This window comes from Heterodontus francisci, chromosome 38, assembly GCF_036365525.1.
Source record: "Heterodontus francisci isolate sHetFra1 chromosome 38, sHetFra1.hap1, whole genome shotgun sequence".
NCBI lineage: Eukaryota > Metazoa > Chordata > Chondrichthyes > Heterodontiformes > Heterodontidae > Heterodontus > Heterodontus francisci.
The window spans coordinates 24763372-24782707 of NC_090408.1; the positions used below are offsets into that span (position 1 = coordinate 24763372).

Below are 19336 nucleotides of genomic sequence, written 5' to 3' on the forward strand. Positions count from 1 at the left end.
CAGTAATTCAATATTCTTCAAGTCCAAGGCAGACATGGGAGCAGCACAGTTAGCCACCACAGCTGGACGGACATACAGAACATCCTGGGATATTTTTGGGTTGCATCACTTTTGCTGTGCTGTTGGGGCTAGAGATGGTAAGCATTCTCATTATCACTAACCTGTACCTTCCTCTGCAGGCTTGTGTTGTACAATGTGAAAGGGGACCTGTTGTATTACTGCCTAAGGGGGTCTAGACACCTTGATAATTCCCCAGGCCAAGTCTATCGTAGACAATGACTGGTGTTATGTCCGATATATTTTGGTGTGGGGTGTAGAGTGTGGTCTTAAAAAGGAAATGTACCCCCATGGTCGAGCAGTGATACCTGGATTAGCCTTTAGAGCTTAGACTGATGTTACACCCCGAGCTGACACGGGAATGGATCGCATGCTGGGCATTAATGCTGGAAACGGCTTATATGACATCCCAAAATGGTTGGATTTAGGGACAGGACCAGATGGCAAGTACAAATGTCTCATTCTGGCCAAATCCTCTCCAGCATTCATCTGACAGAGAAGGGCAGAATCTACTAGGCTGATGTTGGGAGTGGTATGTTTGATCTGACTGCCCCCTCCCCCCACGTACTCTGTTGGACATAGTTACCGTGTTTACTCCCAGATGTCCTTCTATCCTTTAGTGACCTGTGGAGGTGAATATAGCATACTGGACAAAGATATTTTTTGAAGGCAGCTTGGGGATTGAGAATGCATAACTCTAGAGGAGTTGTCGCTCAACAAAGTTTGTGAAGTACTGCTGGCTCCTACAGAAAGTAATAATTCTATGATATCCCTTAATATAACAAGACAAAATAATAAAAGATGGAGAATTATGTGCAAGTTGTGTAGGATGGCTTGGGAAAAGGATACCTGTTCTAAAGGCAGGGGAAGTGTCATCTATAAAATCCCTAAAAATGAGGAGCCAGTTGATCTATAATGAGGGTTTTATCTGTACCAGGAAAAGTGTTTTGCACCATTATTTTAAATATGATCAAAACTGCTCGACATGCATCCCGGGAAAAACTGGCTAGATTTCAATATGGTAGGCCATATTCAAATCAGAGTTCTAACGTGAGAATACTTTTCATGAAAATTGTAGAATACCAACAGAAGTTGTTTTAACCTCAATGATTTTACTAATGGCTGATAGTGTGCACAGAGAAGCCATCTGGATGACAGGATACTATGGAATTCCAGGAAAGATTGTTAATCTGATGGAATCTGCATGCTGCATCAGGGTAGCCACGGAATGGTTTAAAATTGCTGGTGGTGTACGGCAAGGCTGCATAAATCCCCACGTCTCTTCTGCAATGTCAGACATTGTAATGAGAAGAGTAATGGTTTTTGTTGAGAACACTGGAATTGTTTGGGAAAGAGGTAAGCTGCAAAACTGAGGTTTTGCAGATGATATAGTCATAGAGGGTATCAAATTGGATAGAATTTAAAGATTTGTGAGCATAAAAGCAGAAGCTGCCAAAGTGCAACTTTGTCTCAGTATGCAGAACACTACGAATTTGAGGATAGGAGAGAGTGATGTTAACAGTGACAGATGTGCAACGGAGAGAAGAACATGGAAGAGTCGATGACTTAGCAGATATTACACTTTCAAAATACAGTAACAGCCAGACTCCTAAAGAAGTGAAAGCCAAATTCAGCAAAGCCACTGGGTCACCTTCTCATTTGTCAAACATCTGGAACAGTAAGATACACCTACACACTAAAATCAGATTGTACAACTTTACTCTCCTCCCAGTATCACTGTATGCCTCAAAAATGTAGTAGATGCAAGAGATGCACAACAGGAAGCTGTTCTGTTCAAGAATAATCTTGTGTAATCAATGAGGAAACATCACCAAGACCACCTACTTTCACCTCCGTAATACTGACCAGCTTCATCCTCGTCAGAGACCAGCTACTGCTGAAACCCTCACCCATGGCTTTTGTTAACTCCAGGCTGCACGAATCCAGTGCTGCTCTGGCAGGCCTCCCATCTTCCACCTACCATAAACTTGAGCTCATAAAAAAACTCTCTGCTGCCCTTATCCGAACTTGCACCAAGCTCCATTCTCTTGTCACTCGTGTACTCATTAACTAAATTGTCTCCCTGTACAGCAGTGCCTCAGATTTAAAATTCTTGCCCTTGTGTTCAAATCCCTCCATGGCCTCATCCCTTCCTATCTGTAACCTCCTCCAGTCCTACAACCCTCCGGTAACTCTGCGTTCCTCCAATTCTAGCCTCTTGGGTATTCTCAATTACCATACCATTGGCAGCCGTGCATTCAGCAATCTTGGCCGCAAGCACTGAAATTTCCTCCCCAACACTCTCGTCTATACTTCACTCTGCTCCTTTGAGATGCTTCTAAAAACCTACCTCGTTGAGCGAGTTTTTGATCAATTGTTCTAATATCTCATGTGGCTGCGTATCAGATTTTGTCTGGAACGCTCCTGCAAAGCGCCTTGGGATCTTTTACTTTGTTGAATGCAACATAAATGCAAATTGTTGTTATTGCTATATTGTGCTGCACAGATTAGCTGACCATGAGCTCAATAATGAAACAGAAGACGGTTATGCTGGTTTGGCCACGTCCTTAGGCTACTCTATGGCATTATGTATATTTTGTCTGAAACTAAATTCTTTTCGGAGGAGGAAAGGGAAATCGTGGAAAACAAAGAATGACATATCACAGTAAGGAAACAACTTGCAATGGAGTCAAACAACTTGTTCTGGATAGACAATAGCGGAAGAAACTTCTTGTCTCATGTGCCATTAGGCTGAGAAAACTATAAACTAAACCAAACTTTCTAAGTTTTCCCATCCAAATTATATTCTATTTTTCACTCGACACCTATTAGGTCACATTTGAGTGTATTAAATTTAATTTGCTGTTTCTTTGCCCAATTCTATAACTGATCTAAATCTTAATTGGATTCTCCATTTAGGTTAATGCAAAGTAAAATAAGCCAGGATGTAAAATAGGTGGCAAATTGATCTCATCAATTAGGTTAGGCTAAAATTATCTCCTCTGTTGCCATTGCTCTATTTTATTATATGCAAATTCTGATAAGCTAACTGTTACTACTGACATTCAGATCATTTCTGGAAATTGGAAACAAGAGTTCAAGCGATGACCTTTTGAGACTATACTCAGCACCGCCTCCTAGTCTGACCTTTGTTATCCACTTCTATGTGCCAACCTGAATTCCATTGACTTTTAATTTAATCAGAAGTGCCATTTTGTTAAAAGCTTCCTTAAAGTGTACGATAGGGAATTCCAGTTACCTAATTTGTCACATCCTTCAAGAAGTTGAGACGGTACCTGTGCTAACTGCTTCTGATTAAGCTAATGCTATCCAAGTACTCATACCATCTACTCCTTAAGATCTAAAAAGCATTTATTGACATCAGAATTTTCCAAGATATTTCATGTAATAGACACCTAGCATTAAAAACTTTTGACGTGCCATTTCAAAAAATAAATTATATAAAAATGACCCAAGTCAGAATCAGGTTATATTTTATAAACAGAACAAATACATCTCTTGTGTTCAGGAGCATATTTCAGAGGATATTTTACAACAAGAATACCATGGAGCACATTATATATTAATATATAGCTGATTTCCCATGGTGTTACTGATAAACAAAAATGTTGTCTCTTCCTTTTAGTCTCCCACACTCCAATATGTCTTTCTATCTTTGTCTTCCAACTCTATCATATTTCTTGTCTGCCTATGCTTTTGTCCTTCTATATTAAGTTTACCCCAAATTCTGTCTCACTTGCTCTGTCTCTTTAAAGTGGTTATCTTTAACTCCTCTCTTCTGTATGGCTCCTAAAACTTAGTATGCTTTTCCATTGCTGACTTCCTTTCCATATCTGCAGTTCCCTCACTGTGTTTGTCTAGTACTCTATGTCTTTCACATGTTCTCCCAATATGTCTGCCTCTGTTTTCCTGCACGTTTTGTACTCACTCCTTTTCCTCTAATGAGACACAAAGCCAGGTTTAGAAGGTCCAAATCATTTAACGTTTCAGAAATCTTACCACTGTTTGGGATTGAGAAGCTGGTATGCGTTGTGTTATTGCAGCTGTATAAGACAACTGGGGCCTTGGGCTGAGATAAATAAGCAAGTAGGAGAGCCAGTGACTAGGGATGTGGTTCGGGCTGTATATTAATAATATTGTTGCTAAATGCCATCAGTAATAACAATATATTATTTTTGACATCTCAAAGGGTAAAGTCCAGAACCTATGATTGGTCTGCACTGATTTGGGGATCGAGAAGTTGGAAAACAGTGAGGTCATGAGTGAGACCAAGAAAATAACAGGACTGCAATTGAAAGAAATGAATAAATTAGGAGTTTATGCATGTTATAGTTTCTTTTCTTACGATAAACAAGCTCAGGTAATTCATGAGAGCAGTGGAAACACAACAGTTTATACAGTACAGTTTGACACCAACTGCCATAAAATCTGTATTACAATTGCTGCACAGAATATGCCAAACAGCGACCCGAAGCTGGTCTATTTTAATAGGTTAAAGATTGTCTGCTTGACCCCTTTATTACAGCTAAGCAAGACTATTTCTTTTGACAAGGGGGATTTCAGAAGTAAAGTCAAGCTGCATAGACTTCCAACTTCATTTGTTGCAGCTGCAAGTCTAGCCTCCTAATGGTCAAGGACTAAACACTGAGGTGGAACATGCTTGGAACTTCGCTGGGTGGGGGCGGGGGGGTGGGGGGAAAGAGGGAAACATCAGCAAGAAAACCCAAGTAAACAATGCATCCAGCGGTAACCTAGTAGAAATTTATTCCAGCTCCCACTGTGTGCAGGAATGTTATTACGTGGCTTTCTAAGATAAAATAGGCAAGTTCATGGCTACAAGTAATGTCTTGCCCAGGATTTTTAATTTTAAGCTAATTGATTTATGATGTTTTTGGTGGTTGCTAACTGTTGACTGGGCAATGTTTCTACCTGTTGACCACATTGATTTTCAAATGTTTCTCTGTGGAGATCCCTGCAAATATGTATATACTCCCAGGGATCCCCAAACGTAACTCTTAAAAGACAAAAAATAAACACAAAAGCATTTGCTTTACATATTAAAAATGATTTAAGTGAATTAATTTAGAAATTTGATGACTTTACAGCCCGTTGAGGCACACAAAGTTACCTTAAAAGTATGTAATTTAGAAAATTGAATGATTTTTTTTCCCATTGGTTTCTGTATCTGATTTGAATTTAAACAATAATATTAACAGGCTACTTATTTGATCCCATCACTTATTTTTGTTCTAAGGTGGCACACAAGGCCATGGATGCACACTGGATTGAATACTTAATACAGATAAACAAATTCAGATACCATCCAATTCTTAAATTAGAGAGAATAATCTGATATTAGTTATGATGTTTCATTACCTGCAGTTTTCTCCTTTATAGAAATAATTCATATCCAGGACAACAAGAGGAAAAACGTTTCTTTTGCAGATCTCAAATGACTATTGTTATTATAGCAAATTCCTCAATTCAATAGCTTCTCCACTGCATAACTGAATGTTAGTTTATCAGGCCATGTTGAATTTTGAAATAACCAAATGCAGTAGCCATTACACACCTAAAACAGACAATTTCTATATCTCTTGAAAGTTACTTAATCATTCTGCAAAAACAATAATAATTGTTTTTGGATTAAACTACAATTAAAACCAAGTGACCCAATGATAACAATGCTGCTTTAAAAAAAAAATTGAGGGAAATTTGTTCTACATTTCCAAAGTGATTCATCAAGCTCCTTAGCATTCCTGTACAAAATGCTGGAGACAAAAACTCAATGTCAGATCTCAACCTGCTTAAAATGATCATTCACTCTTGTGAACAATCACTCACCCAGCAACAGGAAGTTATGTTCAATTGCATAGAACATACATTTGTGGCAAATAACTTTTATTCACTTAAAAAGGACTGATCTGGCCTGGAATCTGAATCAATCCTGAAGAAACAAAATATATGTCATACTTGGGTAACTGGAGGTTTTGGAGCTTGTAATCTCTCCCACAAAAATGGGCTCATCATCATCATCTTCATCGCCTTTATTCCCTTTTTGCCAAGGCTCCAACTCTTCTTCTTCACATTCCATAAATAGTTCTGCCATTCTGATGCTTCAGTCCTGATTTTGGAGGGGGAAGGAAAAAGTTTGCTTCACTTAAAAAAGATTGTTTAAAAGTCATCATTGCATCACCTTACAACTAGAAGAGATATTTGTACATCTTCAATTCCTAAAATTAGTATCAACCAATTCTGAATAAAAAACCTAAAATATTTCTACAAAAACCTCCTTTAAATTGTATTTTCCTGTATGTACGCAGATGTCAGATCAGTAGTCTCAAGTGCAAGGAAGGAATAACTTGGGTCCATTAAAGTTATTTCACCAGAATACAAATTACAATTTAATCCAACTGTCAAAAATAGTTACAATGGTCAGGACAAGTTTGATCACCAGCCACAGCTGTCTGTCTACCATGTTATGAAACCCTTTAGACCAGGGTTGTCCAACCTTTTCACATGGGGGGGGGGGGGGGGAAGGGGGGAGGCCACATTACAATTTTTGCCTTACATTAGGGGGCCAGTGAGACAATTTCAGAAAGATAAAGGCATTATAAATTTATCTTACTATTAATCAAAAGAACAAATGTGCATTTTTGTGAAGCTTTAAATGAGAAGAATAATTTATTGACTTGCTTTCTCATCACTATGTTGGACATTGATTTAGAGAGATAGCTGGCATTTTTTGCTTGCACAAGTAGTCAATGTCTGCCCGCATAATTCTGGAAGCGAGGCAGAGTATTCCAGATAGATGTTCATCTGTTTGGAATGATCTTGATCACTTTGTCTGTCTGTCTCTCCCTGTGTTCCCCCACTGTGTTGTCATCTCCACCTCCACACCATCCCCCACACCCAGTGACATCCTCGCTCTCTGTGCCCCAACACCTCTCCCCGCCCCCCTTCTCTCTGTCTCTTCTCTGACAGTTGCAGGGAGCGCTCAGCAGAGTAGCTTTGTTGTTGGTCAGTTTTTTTTAAAAATAAAAACATCACAGGTCAGTTTCACAGCTGATGGGTGCTGACATCGGGAACAGCGCTTTCCGGACTTCGGACAGATGTGGGGTTTTCCGCTGGGTTCCAACTTTTTATTAACAAGCCTGCCAGAAAACCCCGAATCTGTCCCAAGTTGGGAAAGCGCTGGTCCCGATGTCAGCACCCGTCAGCTGTGAAACTGACTTGTGATGTTTTAAAAAGTTGGTCTGAAAGAAGCAATTTGAAAATTTCTCATCTCTGAAATACGTTCGTGGACTGAATGAAAGCCTTTGGCGGGCTGGATACTGACACGTGGGCTGTATGTTGGACAACCCTGCTTTAGAATGACATTTTGGTTATTAAGTCTTAAATATTGAGCATCTTCAATTGGTCAGCTAAATAAAAACCGCACTTGACCAAGTGGCAGGCAGAGAGCTAATTAAAAACAACAGTGCATCATAATCAAATATGTAAATTCCATAAATGCTAATCAGGCTTTGAAAACCAGGATTTGTAAATGTTATAGAAAAAAAGTTCTTGCATTTATGTAGCGCTCTTCATGAGTGGATGTTTCAAAACATTTTAAAACCAATGAAGTACTTTTGAAGCACAGTCACTGTTGTAATGTAGGAATTCGTTTGAAACAGTCAGAATAGTTTTTAAAACAGTATGAAGGACACTTTTCCTCACAAGTGTTGCAAAACAGCAAGTTAAGACTGCTACAGGTGAAAAAGGTTTGATTAATAGCAGCCATTCCAAACTTTCCAAATACTTATGGGGGTGACATTTCAACTAAAAGTTGAGCTGCTGTAAAAGGGCCACAAAATCCAACAAGATAGCATGAAATTGTCCATTATTCCTGATATCAACTTCCAAGAGGAGAAATGATGAACTAGAGGTACAGAAAACCTGCTTTTCTCACACAAGCACTTCCTAACCATCTCGTATTATTTACAGTAGGAAGAAGGGGAGTCAACAACTGCATATGCGTAAATAAAGCATAAGTAATAATAAGGCGTACGTAAACAAAGCCTAACAAATATTTAGTGCAAATTAACAAAAGTGGAATACGGTCATATGCAGAATTATTTCACTAACCCCGAGTTTATCCTTATTAAATGTGAAAAACCAGCAACAGTTTTGATATTGTTTGAAGTCTTTTGTTTCTTCTTCTCTCCCTTCTCTGATAGGGAAACTGCCAAGCCCTAAAGCTTTACTGTAACCTTTTTCCCTACTCCAGATTGCTAGTGGGAGCACTCGCACCATTAAAAAATTCAATGATCATGGGTTCAGCCCCACCCCAGGGACTTAAGCACATTAGGCTGAGATTTCAGTACAGTATTAAGGGACTACTGTCTTGTCAGAGGTGCCCTTTTTCCAATGATACATTAAACCAAGGCATTGTCCACCTGTTTGTGTGGCCATCCCATGGCACTACTTTTAAGAGCAGGGGACTTCTTTTAGTGGCCTGGTCAAAATCTATTCCTCAACCACCACCACCAAAAAAACACATTAACTGATTGTTTATCTCACTGCTGCATGTGAGATCTTAAACAATGTGAGAAAATTAACTGCTCTTCTTACATAATGATAGTGATTTCCAAGAGTAATTCACTATGAACTGCTTGAGACATCCTGAAGATGTAAAAAGATGCAATATAAATTAAGTTCATTCATTCTTTCTTCTGCACGAAGGAAGACACTTCCATGCAGGAAGCTTAGAGAGCACCAAAGAGCCTCAGCCGCTTTCCAGGCATTTCTAACTTATCAATGCATCTCACCAAAAGCTGTGAGCAGCCAGGACTAAGTGGCAGTTCGGGAATTGCAGCACTTGTAGAAGGGTACTGCGCACATGGATGGCTGTGGAGCTAAGCAGCTACGTTTTATTTATAGCCTGTAAGTTCAAAGGACTTGGTCAGGCTCAGGCTGGCAAGAATGGGCTAACTTATACGGCTAAGGAAAAAAGGCTATATATGCAGCCTCCTGTTGGCCCCATCTGCATCTCATTGGTCTCAGCATTACCTGAGCTGGTCACTTTACCACCAGCCCAATGCTCATCACAATGCAGATACTTTTACACTAAACAGAAATGTGACTGCCCCAGGGCCTGACACAGTGGTAACATTAGCTCAAACTGTATTTTTAAATATCTAGGGGTCCAAGATAAGGCTCAATTCATATGCATGATGGCGATGTACAGACTACAAAGTTTTAAAGAAGGGGAATAAAGACTCCCAAGGCTCCAAGTCATAAGTAGATCATGTAAAGAAATGGCAAAGCACAGAAATAGCTATTGTATTGGGGAAATAATATTGTTTAATGTTATTCATACTGCTGTAATATTCAGCTGGGTCAGAAATAAAAATGGTAGCTGGAACAAATTTGAAATGAAACCTACCATGCCTTTCTACGAGACCCTCACCAAACCACATTACAACTGAGATAAATGGGGCATTTGATTTTTACCGTTACATACAGATTTAATGTGTGAAGTGCTAAGTACCAGACATTTAATTTTAGACATGTACTACCAATCTACCATAGCAATGCTAACAGGGACTGTGGCGTTTGGAACAGAGCTGTAATGTTTAGTTGAAAAGGTGAAGTTGTATTCAACTCAACTTATACCCAACAGGCAAAGCTCAGTTAACTATCTATTTGGGAGGGGGGCAGAAACAGGTCCAACTGGCATACCCTGAAGTCAATTAGAGGCTAATTCAAGAAATATTTTGTAGATTTGCAACTACTTTTAAATTGCATCCCTCGGTAGTAGGCCAGATTAACAGTCAGGGGGAAAAAAACAATTTGCTTTTCTTAATACAGTTTTGATACTTTTAACTGAGGAGGCGGTGCTTGAAACACGAGATATGTAAACAAAGTATGAAATAAATTATCTACAGTAGGACTACTTCACTTTCTCATTATTACACCAATATCCATTCCCACTACTTGATATCTCGATGCTTATTCAAAAGTACAACTAACAAAGGGGAAAAAGCAAAGACAGTGATGCAGAACAAATTCTTAACTTATTTGAATTTTTGCTCAACATTCTTACTTTACATTGTGGCTACTTCAGTGCAGTACTAACAAAATGCTACCAGATCAAAAGGTGGTATCTTTCAGATGTGATGTAAACTAAGGTCACAGTTGCCTATTCCAGTGGTTCGGGTGAAGATTAAAGACTCCAAGGCACCATTCCAAGAAGAGAAAACTGCTCGACCAACACCAAAAATCCAAAATGATTAGTCATTCATATAATGATTTTTTGCACCATGATGTGTGGAAAATGACTGCACGTCTTGCCACATAACAGTGACTACCTTGCATTGTGTGTGAAGTGTTTTGGGACATTTCTGACATTTATAGGCAAAACCTTCTTTGCAACTGAAAGTGCGCTGTCTTCCCGTTTTGATACCTCTAGTTGTAAGGGACTTGTACACCAAGGACTTTCAAATTTAGCCCCTCATTCCAGAGGTTGTTTGTCGTCAACTTCTGCTCAAGCTTGCACTTGATCTGCACATTCAATATTTCAGAAAAACCTTAAGATGATTCCTCTACAATTGACCAACTCTAGCTCTATATTACTTAGTTCCTGGGTCACTCAAGTGTCACAGCAGCAACCAAGTTGCTTTACACACCCTCCATTCAGGACTCTAATGCAGCCATTCAATTCCAGCATATTGTATCAACAATTCATCTCTGCGATGGATGCGACCATTCTTCCCAGTTTCTTTCACATTGTAGTGTGGATGGCAGAAGCAGAAATCCAAAAATATGCAGTGCTGATTTTCTTAGTTTGAAGCTGATCAGGAAGACCTTGATAGGCTAGAGAGTAAAAAGTAGCATAAAAAGGAAAAACTGCACATGCTGGAAATGTGAAATGAAAAAACAGAAAATTGTGCAAAATACACAACTGATCAATCAGTACCTGTAAAGCAAAATACAGTTTATGACATTTCAGGTATGTACACTTTAGGTCTGTGGGCATCTGGGAATACAATTGACATTTAGGTCAGGGAACCTCATCAGATCACAGCTGAATGGAGTCTGGACCCATGCTTTTTCTCTTCTCACGAATGGAACAAATAAACCATGTTTCATTTGCATTTTCTATTTTACTTTCATATTTGCGGCATCTGCAGATTTTAAAAAAATTATTTTTTACTTCTCATACTTTTGTTGGGTATAAACCTCATGTCTTTTCACTCCACCCACCCAGTAGCAAAATTATTTTGTCCTTTCCATCTGTGTCCTTATCGTCCATTGTTTTCATATGTCTGCCTGCTATTTCATTCCATCTGTTTTCTACTTATTAGTCTGCAGGTCATTTAACACATGAACTGCCTCTCTACAACTGGAGAGCATCTCTTAGTTCTCTCCTTCCACCTTTTTCTCCATATTTTTCCAACAGTACTGAAATATCTGTTCATCTCTTAGCAATCATTTCGAAATGTCATGACCTGTCTTTTTTTTTTTAAAAGATGCTGACTGAGCTGCTGTGTTTCCAGTATTTGCTGTTCTTATTTCAATAAAGATAAATTTATACAAAGCTTTAGCTATTGTTTTGGACATCGTATTATATAATGCCACAGACAATGTACAGCACAGATTCAACGCCATAATGCCAGAAAAGGGCAAACATCAGAGTGTGACATACTCTTAACTACTTCCAATGTAACAACAAAGGCGGTTAAGAATAAATGTTTTTAAAATTAAGAGTTGGATAGGTTAAGCAAGGAAAGAACGGATCTCTTTGGAGAGTCACTGATGAGGAATCATTAACACATCATTGACAGAGAGAGGTGTTGAGGCCAAATGTTCTTTATTCAAAGGGCATTGCTGCAGAGTGATTGAGGCAGAGTCCATTCCAGTGTTAATGGGAGAATGGGCCACATTTTTGAAACAGAGGAAGATACAGACTCTAGGGGAAAAAAAACAAAAGAAGCTGGGCAATATTAAATTTCTCAAATAAAGAGCTGGCTCAAACACAATGGACTAAAGGGTCATCTATGCTGAAAACTCATAGTTTTACTCTCTTCTGTACTTCATATGGGTCTTGGGGTGTGGGCATCTGTGACTTGCCATTCGTTTCTCCAATGCATCCTCAAGCGCTCCAAAATACATTTTCTCCATAAATATATATTTCCAGAGGTGATTCAGTGTCTGGTAGTGATGGAGATAGTGTACATGTACTTTGCTGCACATATGCTCTACAGTTCAGATTTGCCTGTGAACAAAAATAATTAAACAGTACTGCAGAGTTGGTGTAACACAGAAGTACTGTATAGTTACTGAAAAAGACAAATGTTACGTCAGAAAATGAGATGCTCCCTAATGGTACAAAGCTTTGCCAGATAAGAGTATTGGTCTGAGATAGAACTACAGCATCGTAGCCCCAATTCTGTCTCCCAAGCTTACAACATAGCTTTCCAAATTCATAAGCAGAAGTTTATTTCCACGTTTATCAGCCCCTCCAGATTCTAACGGTCATGAAATTCCAGTACAAGTCTGGGTGCATTGGTGCCAATCTCCTGTAGCCCTGCACAAGTATGCTTCATGTCTGGTGATTGAAGGCAAACTTTGGTTTGCTGTGTGATGAAAACCCCACATGCCAAATGGAAATACTAATTTCATTAAGTGGAACTTTGCCTGAGACTTTTACTGGAAATTTTTACAAAAAAACAACTTTTAAAACAGAACAGCTAGCAGACAGGATGGCCGCACACAATTTGCATATGAAAAAACCAAAGGATTAGGCTAGAGACAGACGTGATTAACTCAGCCTAGCCAGAACAATGGGGTGCTCTCTGATTCACTTATCTGAGGTAGTCTTTTCAATGTTGGTAGTCAAAAGCCATCAACACCCACTGTCTTTGAAAGAGCCAACTCCCCCACCAAGTATATCTCGGCAGCCTGAGGGGAGAGCCCTGAATTTCAGAGACCATTCCAGAAGATTCTCATTCGAACACAAAGAGGTGGTCATGTCATGTGACTGCTTGAGCCACTCTGGAGATTTGAGAGTGGTGACTCAGAAGACAGATTGTAACTGAAATCCAGCAAGGGAATATCTTTCTCCTCTCTCCAGAAAAGCCTTGGGTGCAACTACAAAGCCTCATACCTACAGCCCAGCACAGCCAACAACTAGGGGACACTGCTAAAGCCCCTCTTCTGCCATCCGGAACCAGAGAGGCAAGCCCAAACCATGCATGTGGCCCAGCAAGAACTTCAGGACTACAATTTCAACTAAGAACTCTGGAACTGAGATTCAGCATTTAAATTCCATTTATTCCTAACTCTACTCCAACCGCCCAACTCTGTTTTTCCTCTATAATCTATGTATGTGTGTGTGTCTCTCTCTCTCTTGTGTGAATGTGGGGCATGGATGCATAGCATATTTTAGTAATTTTAACTGGTTTAGAGTGGTAAGGTTAATAAACTTGCATCTTCCTTGCTTAAACTCAAGAAAAACCTGTCTGATTGATTCATTTGCAATTATATTAGAAGAACAGGAGCAAGTGCTCACTGAGATGGTAAGTTAAAATAATTGTGTTAAAAGGATAAACCCTGTTGCGATCAAACCAGAGAAGGGGAGCCCGAGACCCTTTCCTCACCAGGTCGTAACAGCTGTCTCAACAGAAACACTTGCCTTACTTCTTGCCAAGCTGTTTAGTTAGCAGAGATGTATGTTTAAGCAGTTTTCTGTTTTTTTTCAAGGAATATATATTGAGATGGTCATTCTTTTGCTTAAAATTACATTTCTCTTGCACTGCATCTCCTGAATGACCCAACACGATGTTCATAGAACACACTTCTCCAAAGCCACACATCGCAAGTTTCCAAACAAAATAGATAATTCAACAATTTGCATTTGTGAGGGTCCAAAGCTTATTTCCTTCTGATTAATAGTAAAACGATGATTACAGCAGCTGAACTCTGATGAGACAGTTTAAGCATTTAAGGGGCAGTAAAATAAGTACGAGGGAAAAAGGAATAGAAGGAGGATGTGTTGATATGCTTAGATGAAGTAGGGTGAAGGTGGCTCGTCTCAAACATAATCACCAGCCTGGTCCCGTTGGGTCAAATGGCCTGTTTCTCTGCTGTAAATACTATATTGCTACTGAAACTGCTACATCCTATATTTCTGGAAGTCACGTGGCTTGTACAATTATTCTATTAAGGACGTCAATGAATAACACTCACAAAAGGAACCCCTTGAAATCAGGAGCGTCTGAATAAATAAAAATGTAATTTCCTCCTCTCAGTTATTTATGATAATATTCCGCATTTGAGGGGTGGGGAAGAGAGGGGGTGAGTAGATGGTGCAATCCCTTACCAATACTGCCAACATTGGAACTATGCCTATTTCGCTAACTGATATCAATACACAATTATATAAATTGTACTTAATCCTGTGATATGCCTTGTGTGTGTTGTCAATTCAACATTTATCAATACACAATTATATAAATTGTACTTAATCCTGTGAGATATGTCTTCTGTGTGTTGTCAATTCAACATTTAAACAGCAACTACCACCACCCCCAATGACACATCTGTAACTGCCAATACTTCCAAGTGTTGTATAGAGGAAGGCATCTGGTCATGATAATAAACAACTCATATATACAAAAAACTTGTGGCAACAAGTTTTTCAAGTATATCAATAACTTAAATAATCTATGCGGTGCGAGGGAAAGATCGTGCAAGACTTCCAGGATGCCTCAACTGTCCATCTCAACAAGGGAAAGGGAAATTGTTTTATCTGCAATAATAAGTAATCTTAACTTGGCATCGCTAAAAAGATCCTTGCACAATTCATGCTCAGTCACTTTACTGAGCACGTTGCTGAAAAAAAATCCTACCAGTCAATGTAGATTCAGAAAAGGAAGAGGCACACTGATATGACTTTTGCAGCCAGACAGCCCCAAGAAAAACGTAAACAACAAAATGTAGGCCTCTACTGTGTATTTGTTGACCTGGCCAAAGCACGGGACACATGTCAACAGAGAATGTCCATGGAAAATCCTCTCTAAGTTTCTATGCCCAAACAAATCCATTGAAATGGTCAAACAACTCCATGGCTAGAGATGGAAGATGGGGAAAATTCCACCTCTTTCCCCATAACAAATGCATCCCAAACACTACAGTATTTTGGGCATTTTAGGAAAATAACTGTGGGGAATGCATAACTTCTAACGTGTACAACTGCTCTAAAGATCATCCACACCAAAACAGCAAAATGAGAAGCTCAATGAATTGGCATTTAGGGGTGGATCCTTTCCACTTTACTAATTACATTCTGGTTTTCAAAAAGCTTCTATTCTACGACGGCTTTATTACCGTAGATCACGACATATAAATCAATCTTTGAAGCCTCCAAATATAGTTTCAAAAATGGTGGTTGACTTATACGCCAAATATAAAATGTGTGTGTGTGGGTGGTCAGCATTTTGAAATGTGGATAATAAAACATAACACCAGTAATTCATATTAAATCAATGTGGCACAGTTTACTGAATGAAGTAATTCTACAAAAGATACCTTTTACCAAAATCAAAGCGTTTTAAAACTTGTCAAATTCATTGCCTACAGCATCCGATGCAGAGTTTATCAAATTCAGTCCAAGTCACTTCGGCTATGGCATCATGAGGATCCCACTCTGGATCAGATGTGGCACTTTCAGTTTCACAATCAACCCTCCAGAACAAATCTCTTTCCATCCACTGAATTGCATTTTCTGCATTTTTTGAACGATCTGATGACAGTTCGTGTACTAACATCCCACAATTTAATGAAATGCACACAAATCATCAAGCAGGACAGCATGCATATTTCCACTCAGTGAAGATTATTTTCTCCATCAACCATCCACCTATTCCATTCGACATGAACATGATCCTTGAATGGCTTGTTGAGGAACACATCCAAAAAGTTGAGCTCCCCCGGTATGACTGCCATGTTCATGTTATTTCTTCACAGGCACCTCTTGATCTCATCATTATATGAGATTTGAACATGTCCCACACTAATCAGCTGCATTCTTTACATAGGCCACCAGGATGGCTATTCCACACATTTTTATTCCAAAACTTCATTCCATCCTCATTCATCCAACCACTGTCATGGACATGCACAAAAACTCCTGCAGAGAACTTGATGGTCAGCAAGGTTTTACATTTGAAAATTACCATAGGCTTTAATTTCAATCCGTCGGTTTGTACCACCGTGAATCTGGTCTTCTCACGTCCTGTAGTTTCTCACTAGAACGGTTTTTGAACTTTTCCATCCCACAGTTCGCTTGATGGGCATATCATAATTCATGGGTGTTTCATCCATGTTGCCAATGTGGCATGATGGGTATTCATATTTTTGTCACTGTCAAAGAATTGTCACTAGAAACTGGTAATTTTGGTCTTTTGGTAATAGGAGAAATCGTGGTCTACTGCTGCAAAGCTAAACATTTTTGTTCCATAAAGTAGCTAAAGCAACCAGCTGTTGCTCTGGAATCTTTGCTGGACTCAGGTTTGATCTGGCCCACATTGATGTCTGGTGATGTAACCATTCTGACAATTTGGGAATCCATTCCAATACATGCATCTCAGGATCAGGCTGTTCTCATGGTGCATTTGGTCTTGAGCATCTTCTTCAAGGCAGATTCCTTCTTTTTTCATTCGTGCACCAGTTTTTCATGAACACCAAATTCCCTTGCTGCAGCATAGTTATTGGACGAGTTAGCAAATGTTACGACTTTTAGCGTGAAACCAGCTTCATACTTGATTCTTTTTGTTGGAGGACCCATTTATCTTTGTCGTTCGCCACACAAGGTCTGTTCCATGTGGGCTAGTCTTAAAATCCCGCGCATCTTCGCAACACAGCCCATATCGTCTTCTTGATCCTTTGCGCTCAATTATAAGGCAAGTAAAACATACATTTGTGGGGCAAAAAATTGAGGCGGACTACCAACGCGAGTATAGCATGTGTGGCTGAAAAGTGGGTGGGGGGGGGGGGCGACTTATACACAGAGCATATGCAAATCATATGCATGATTTTTGGGGCCAGAAAAATGGGGTTGTCTTATATGCCACGATCTGCGATATTAATCTAGGAGTGATACATGACAGCTCTACAAATCCTCAATTCTCTTTTACAGATGGGCAGAGTATGTACCAGGCACAATTTTACTTTGAATTGCAAATGTACAGCACCCACCGCTGATTCCATTTTCACTTGCCCAAAGACCCCTCTCAGGATTTTGCACAGCAAGGTGCTGTCAGTGGGACACCCTAATGGGCTGGCGCCGTCTGCAGGGTATCTAGGGCCTGTATGAACAGGGAAAGTAACTGTATTTCCTTAACCAATCAGACTGAAGAACCATTAATGAACCGCACAAACTCTGAACCAAGAAATCTAACTTAGAATAATGAATTCAAAGTCAAATCAAGTACAGAAAGCAAAATAAAGAAAAAAAAGACTGATTGAGTGATAAAAGACAGAAAGTTAGAAAAAATGTTATTTGAGAAGACTTTTTAAATTTCAAACAATAACTAAAAGCTGAAGAAATGAAACCCCATACTTTTAGAAGTTAATTTTCAGTGGCAAAGATATTGTTTGGCAGTAATTAAGACATATCACGCTATTAAAAGGGTACTTATACTGAAATGCACACACTCAATCTTATTTGTGGTGAATTTAGTCTGCATCCCCTCCTCCCACCAGCACCATCCTACACCTGTGTAGGGGCCCCAACAACCCCACTGCCTTGTGGGCGTCTCGGGAGAGACCAAGGCTAAGGGAGTAAACCCTAACAGAAAATCCGGAGCGGAACCCCGTAGGCGGTCATGTGTCACCTTTGGCATGTTTCCGGCAGTTCCTGCAGCCATACTGGTGCCAAACGTCGTGTCCTGCACTCCTTTGGACCCCACCAGAAAGGCCGAGAGGGGGGTTTTGACGACTGGGCAATTCTCAACCTCCATAAATTTGCCCAGGCATGCGCCATGGAGAGGTCACTCCATAGTTGCCTCACAGCGACTAAAACAACACGGAAGGCAGCAGTTACGGGTTATAAGTCCAGATAAATTGGCGTAGAAACTGGGCGCCACGGGTTGCCTTTGTCGGTGGGAGAGGTCATTGCACCTCACTGGACAGCTACCGCCCGCCTCAAACCGGGCAGCCCCCGGTCAATAAGGTTCTGTCCCGCCACAGTCTGCCTGCTTCAATGGGTGCTTGGAGCTCAGGGTCATTGCCCGAAAGGTGGACTGATACACCGCACCAAACAACATGAAAAAAGGAAAGAAGGTACCAGCCCTTCGCTTTGCAAGCTGGAACGTCAGAACTATGTGTCCTGGCCTGTCGGAAGACCTTACACAAATCAACGATTCTCGGAAGACCGCCATCATTAACAACGAGCTCAGTAGATTCAATGTGGACATTGCAGCACTTCAGGAGACTCGCCTCCCCGCGAGTGGCTCTCTAGCAGAGCAAGACTACACCTTCTTCTGGCAGGGCAGGGATCCTGAAGAACCAAGACAGCATGGAGTGGGCTTCGCCATCAGAAACTCCTTGCTCAGCATGATAGAGCCTCCCTCAAATGGCTCGGAACGCATACTGTCCATCCGACTGCTCACCACCTCTGGTCCAGTACACCTACTCAGCATCTATGCTCCAACACTCTGCTCCGCACCTGAAGCTAAAGACCAGTTCTATGAACAACTCCATAACATCATTAGCAGCATCCCCAACACCGAACACCTATTCCTGCTGGGGGACTTTAATGCCAGGGTTGGGGCCGACCATGACTCATGGCCCTCCTGCCTTGGGCGCTATGGCGTTGGAAGGATGAATGAGAACGGGCAGAGACTGCTTGAGTTGTGTACCTATCATAACCTCTGCATCACCAACTCGTTCTTTCACACTAAACCCTGTCACCAGGTTATGTTCAGACTGGCCAAGAGAGTGTGGGAAAATGGCGCACTGACACGGAACACAAAAGTCCGAGTGTATCAGGCCTGTGTCCTCAGTACCTTGCTCTACAGCAGCGAGGCCTGGACAACGTATGCCAGCCAAGAGCGACGTCTCAATTCATTCCATCTTCGCTGCCTTCGGAGAATACTTGGCATCAGGTGGCAGGACTATATCTCCAACACAGAAGTCCTTGAAGCTTCCAACACCCCCAGCTTATACACACTACTGAGTCAGCGGCGCTTGAGATGGCTTGGCCATGTGAGCC

At 40.4% G+C, this 19336-nt stretch overlaps 1 protein-coding gene across 6 annotated transcripts in view; it reads right to left on the reverse strand.

The window, feature by feature from the left end:
• znf280d (zinc finger protein 280D) overlaps positions 1–19336 on the reverse strand; it is a 114295-nt gene that overhangs the window by 75848 nt on the left and 19111 nt on the right. For 3 of the 6 annotated variants that reach the window (XM_068017852.1, XM_068017851.1, XM_068017850.1), the window contains exon 2: positions 6052–6202. The exons of 1 other annotated variant lie outside the window; for it this stretch is intronic. In XM_068017852.1, coding sequence (XP_067873953.1) covers positions 6052–6187 — 136 coding nt within the window. In that variant the 5' untranslated portion in view covers positions 6188–6202. Of the gene's footprint in view, positions 1–6051; positions 6203–19336 lie in introns of those variants that run through there. 2 more of the 6 variants (XM_068017853.1, XM_068017854.1) reach the window with 1 other exon arrangement.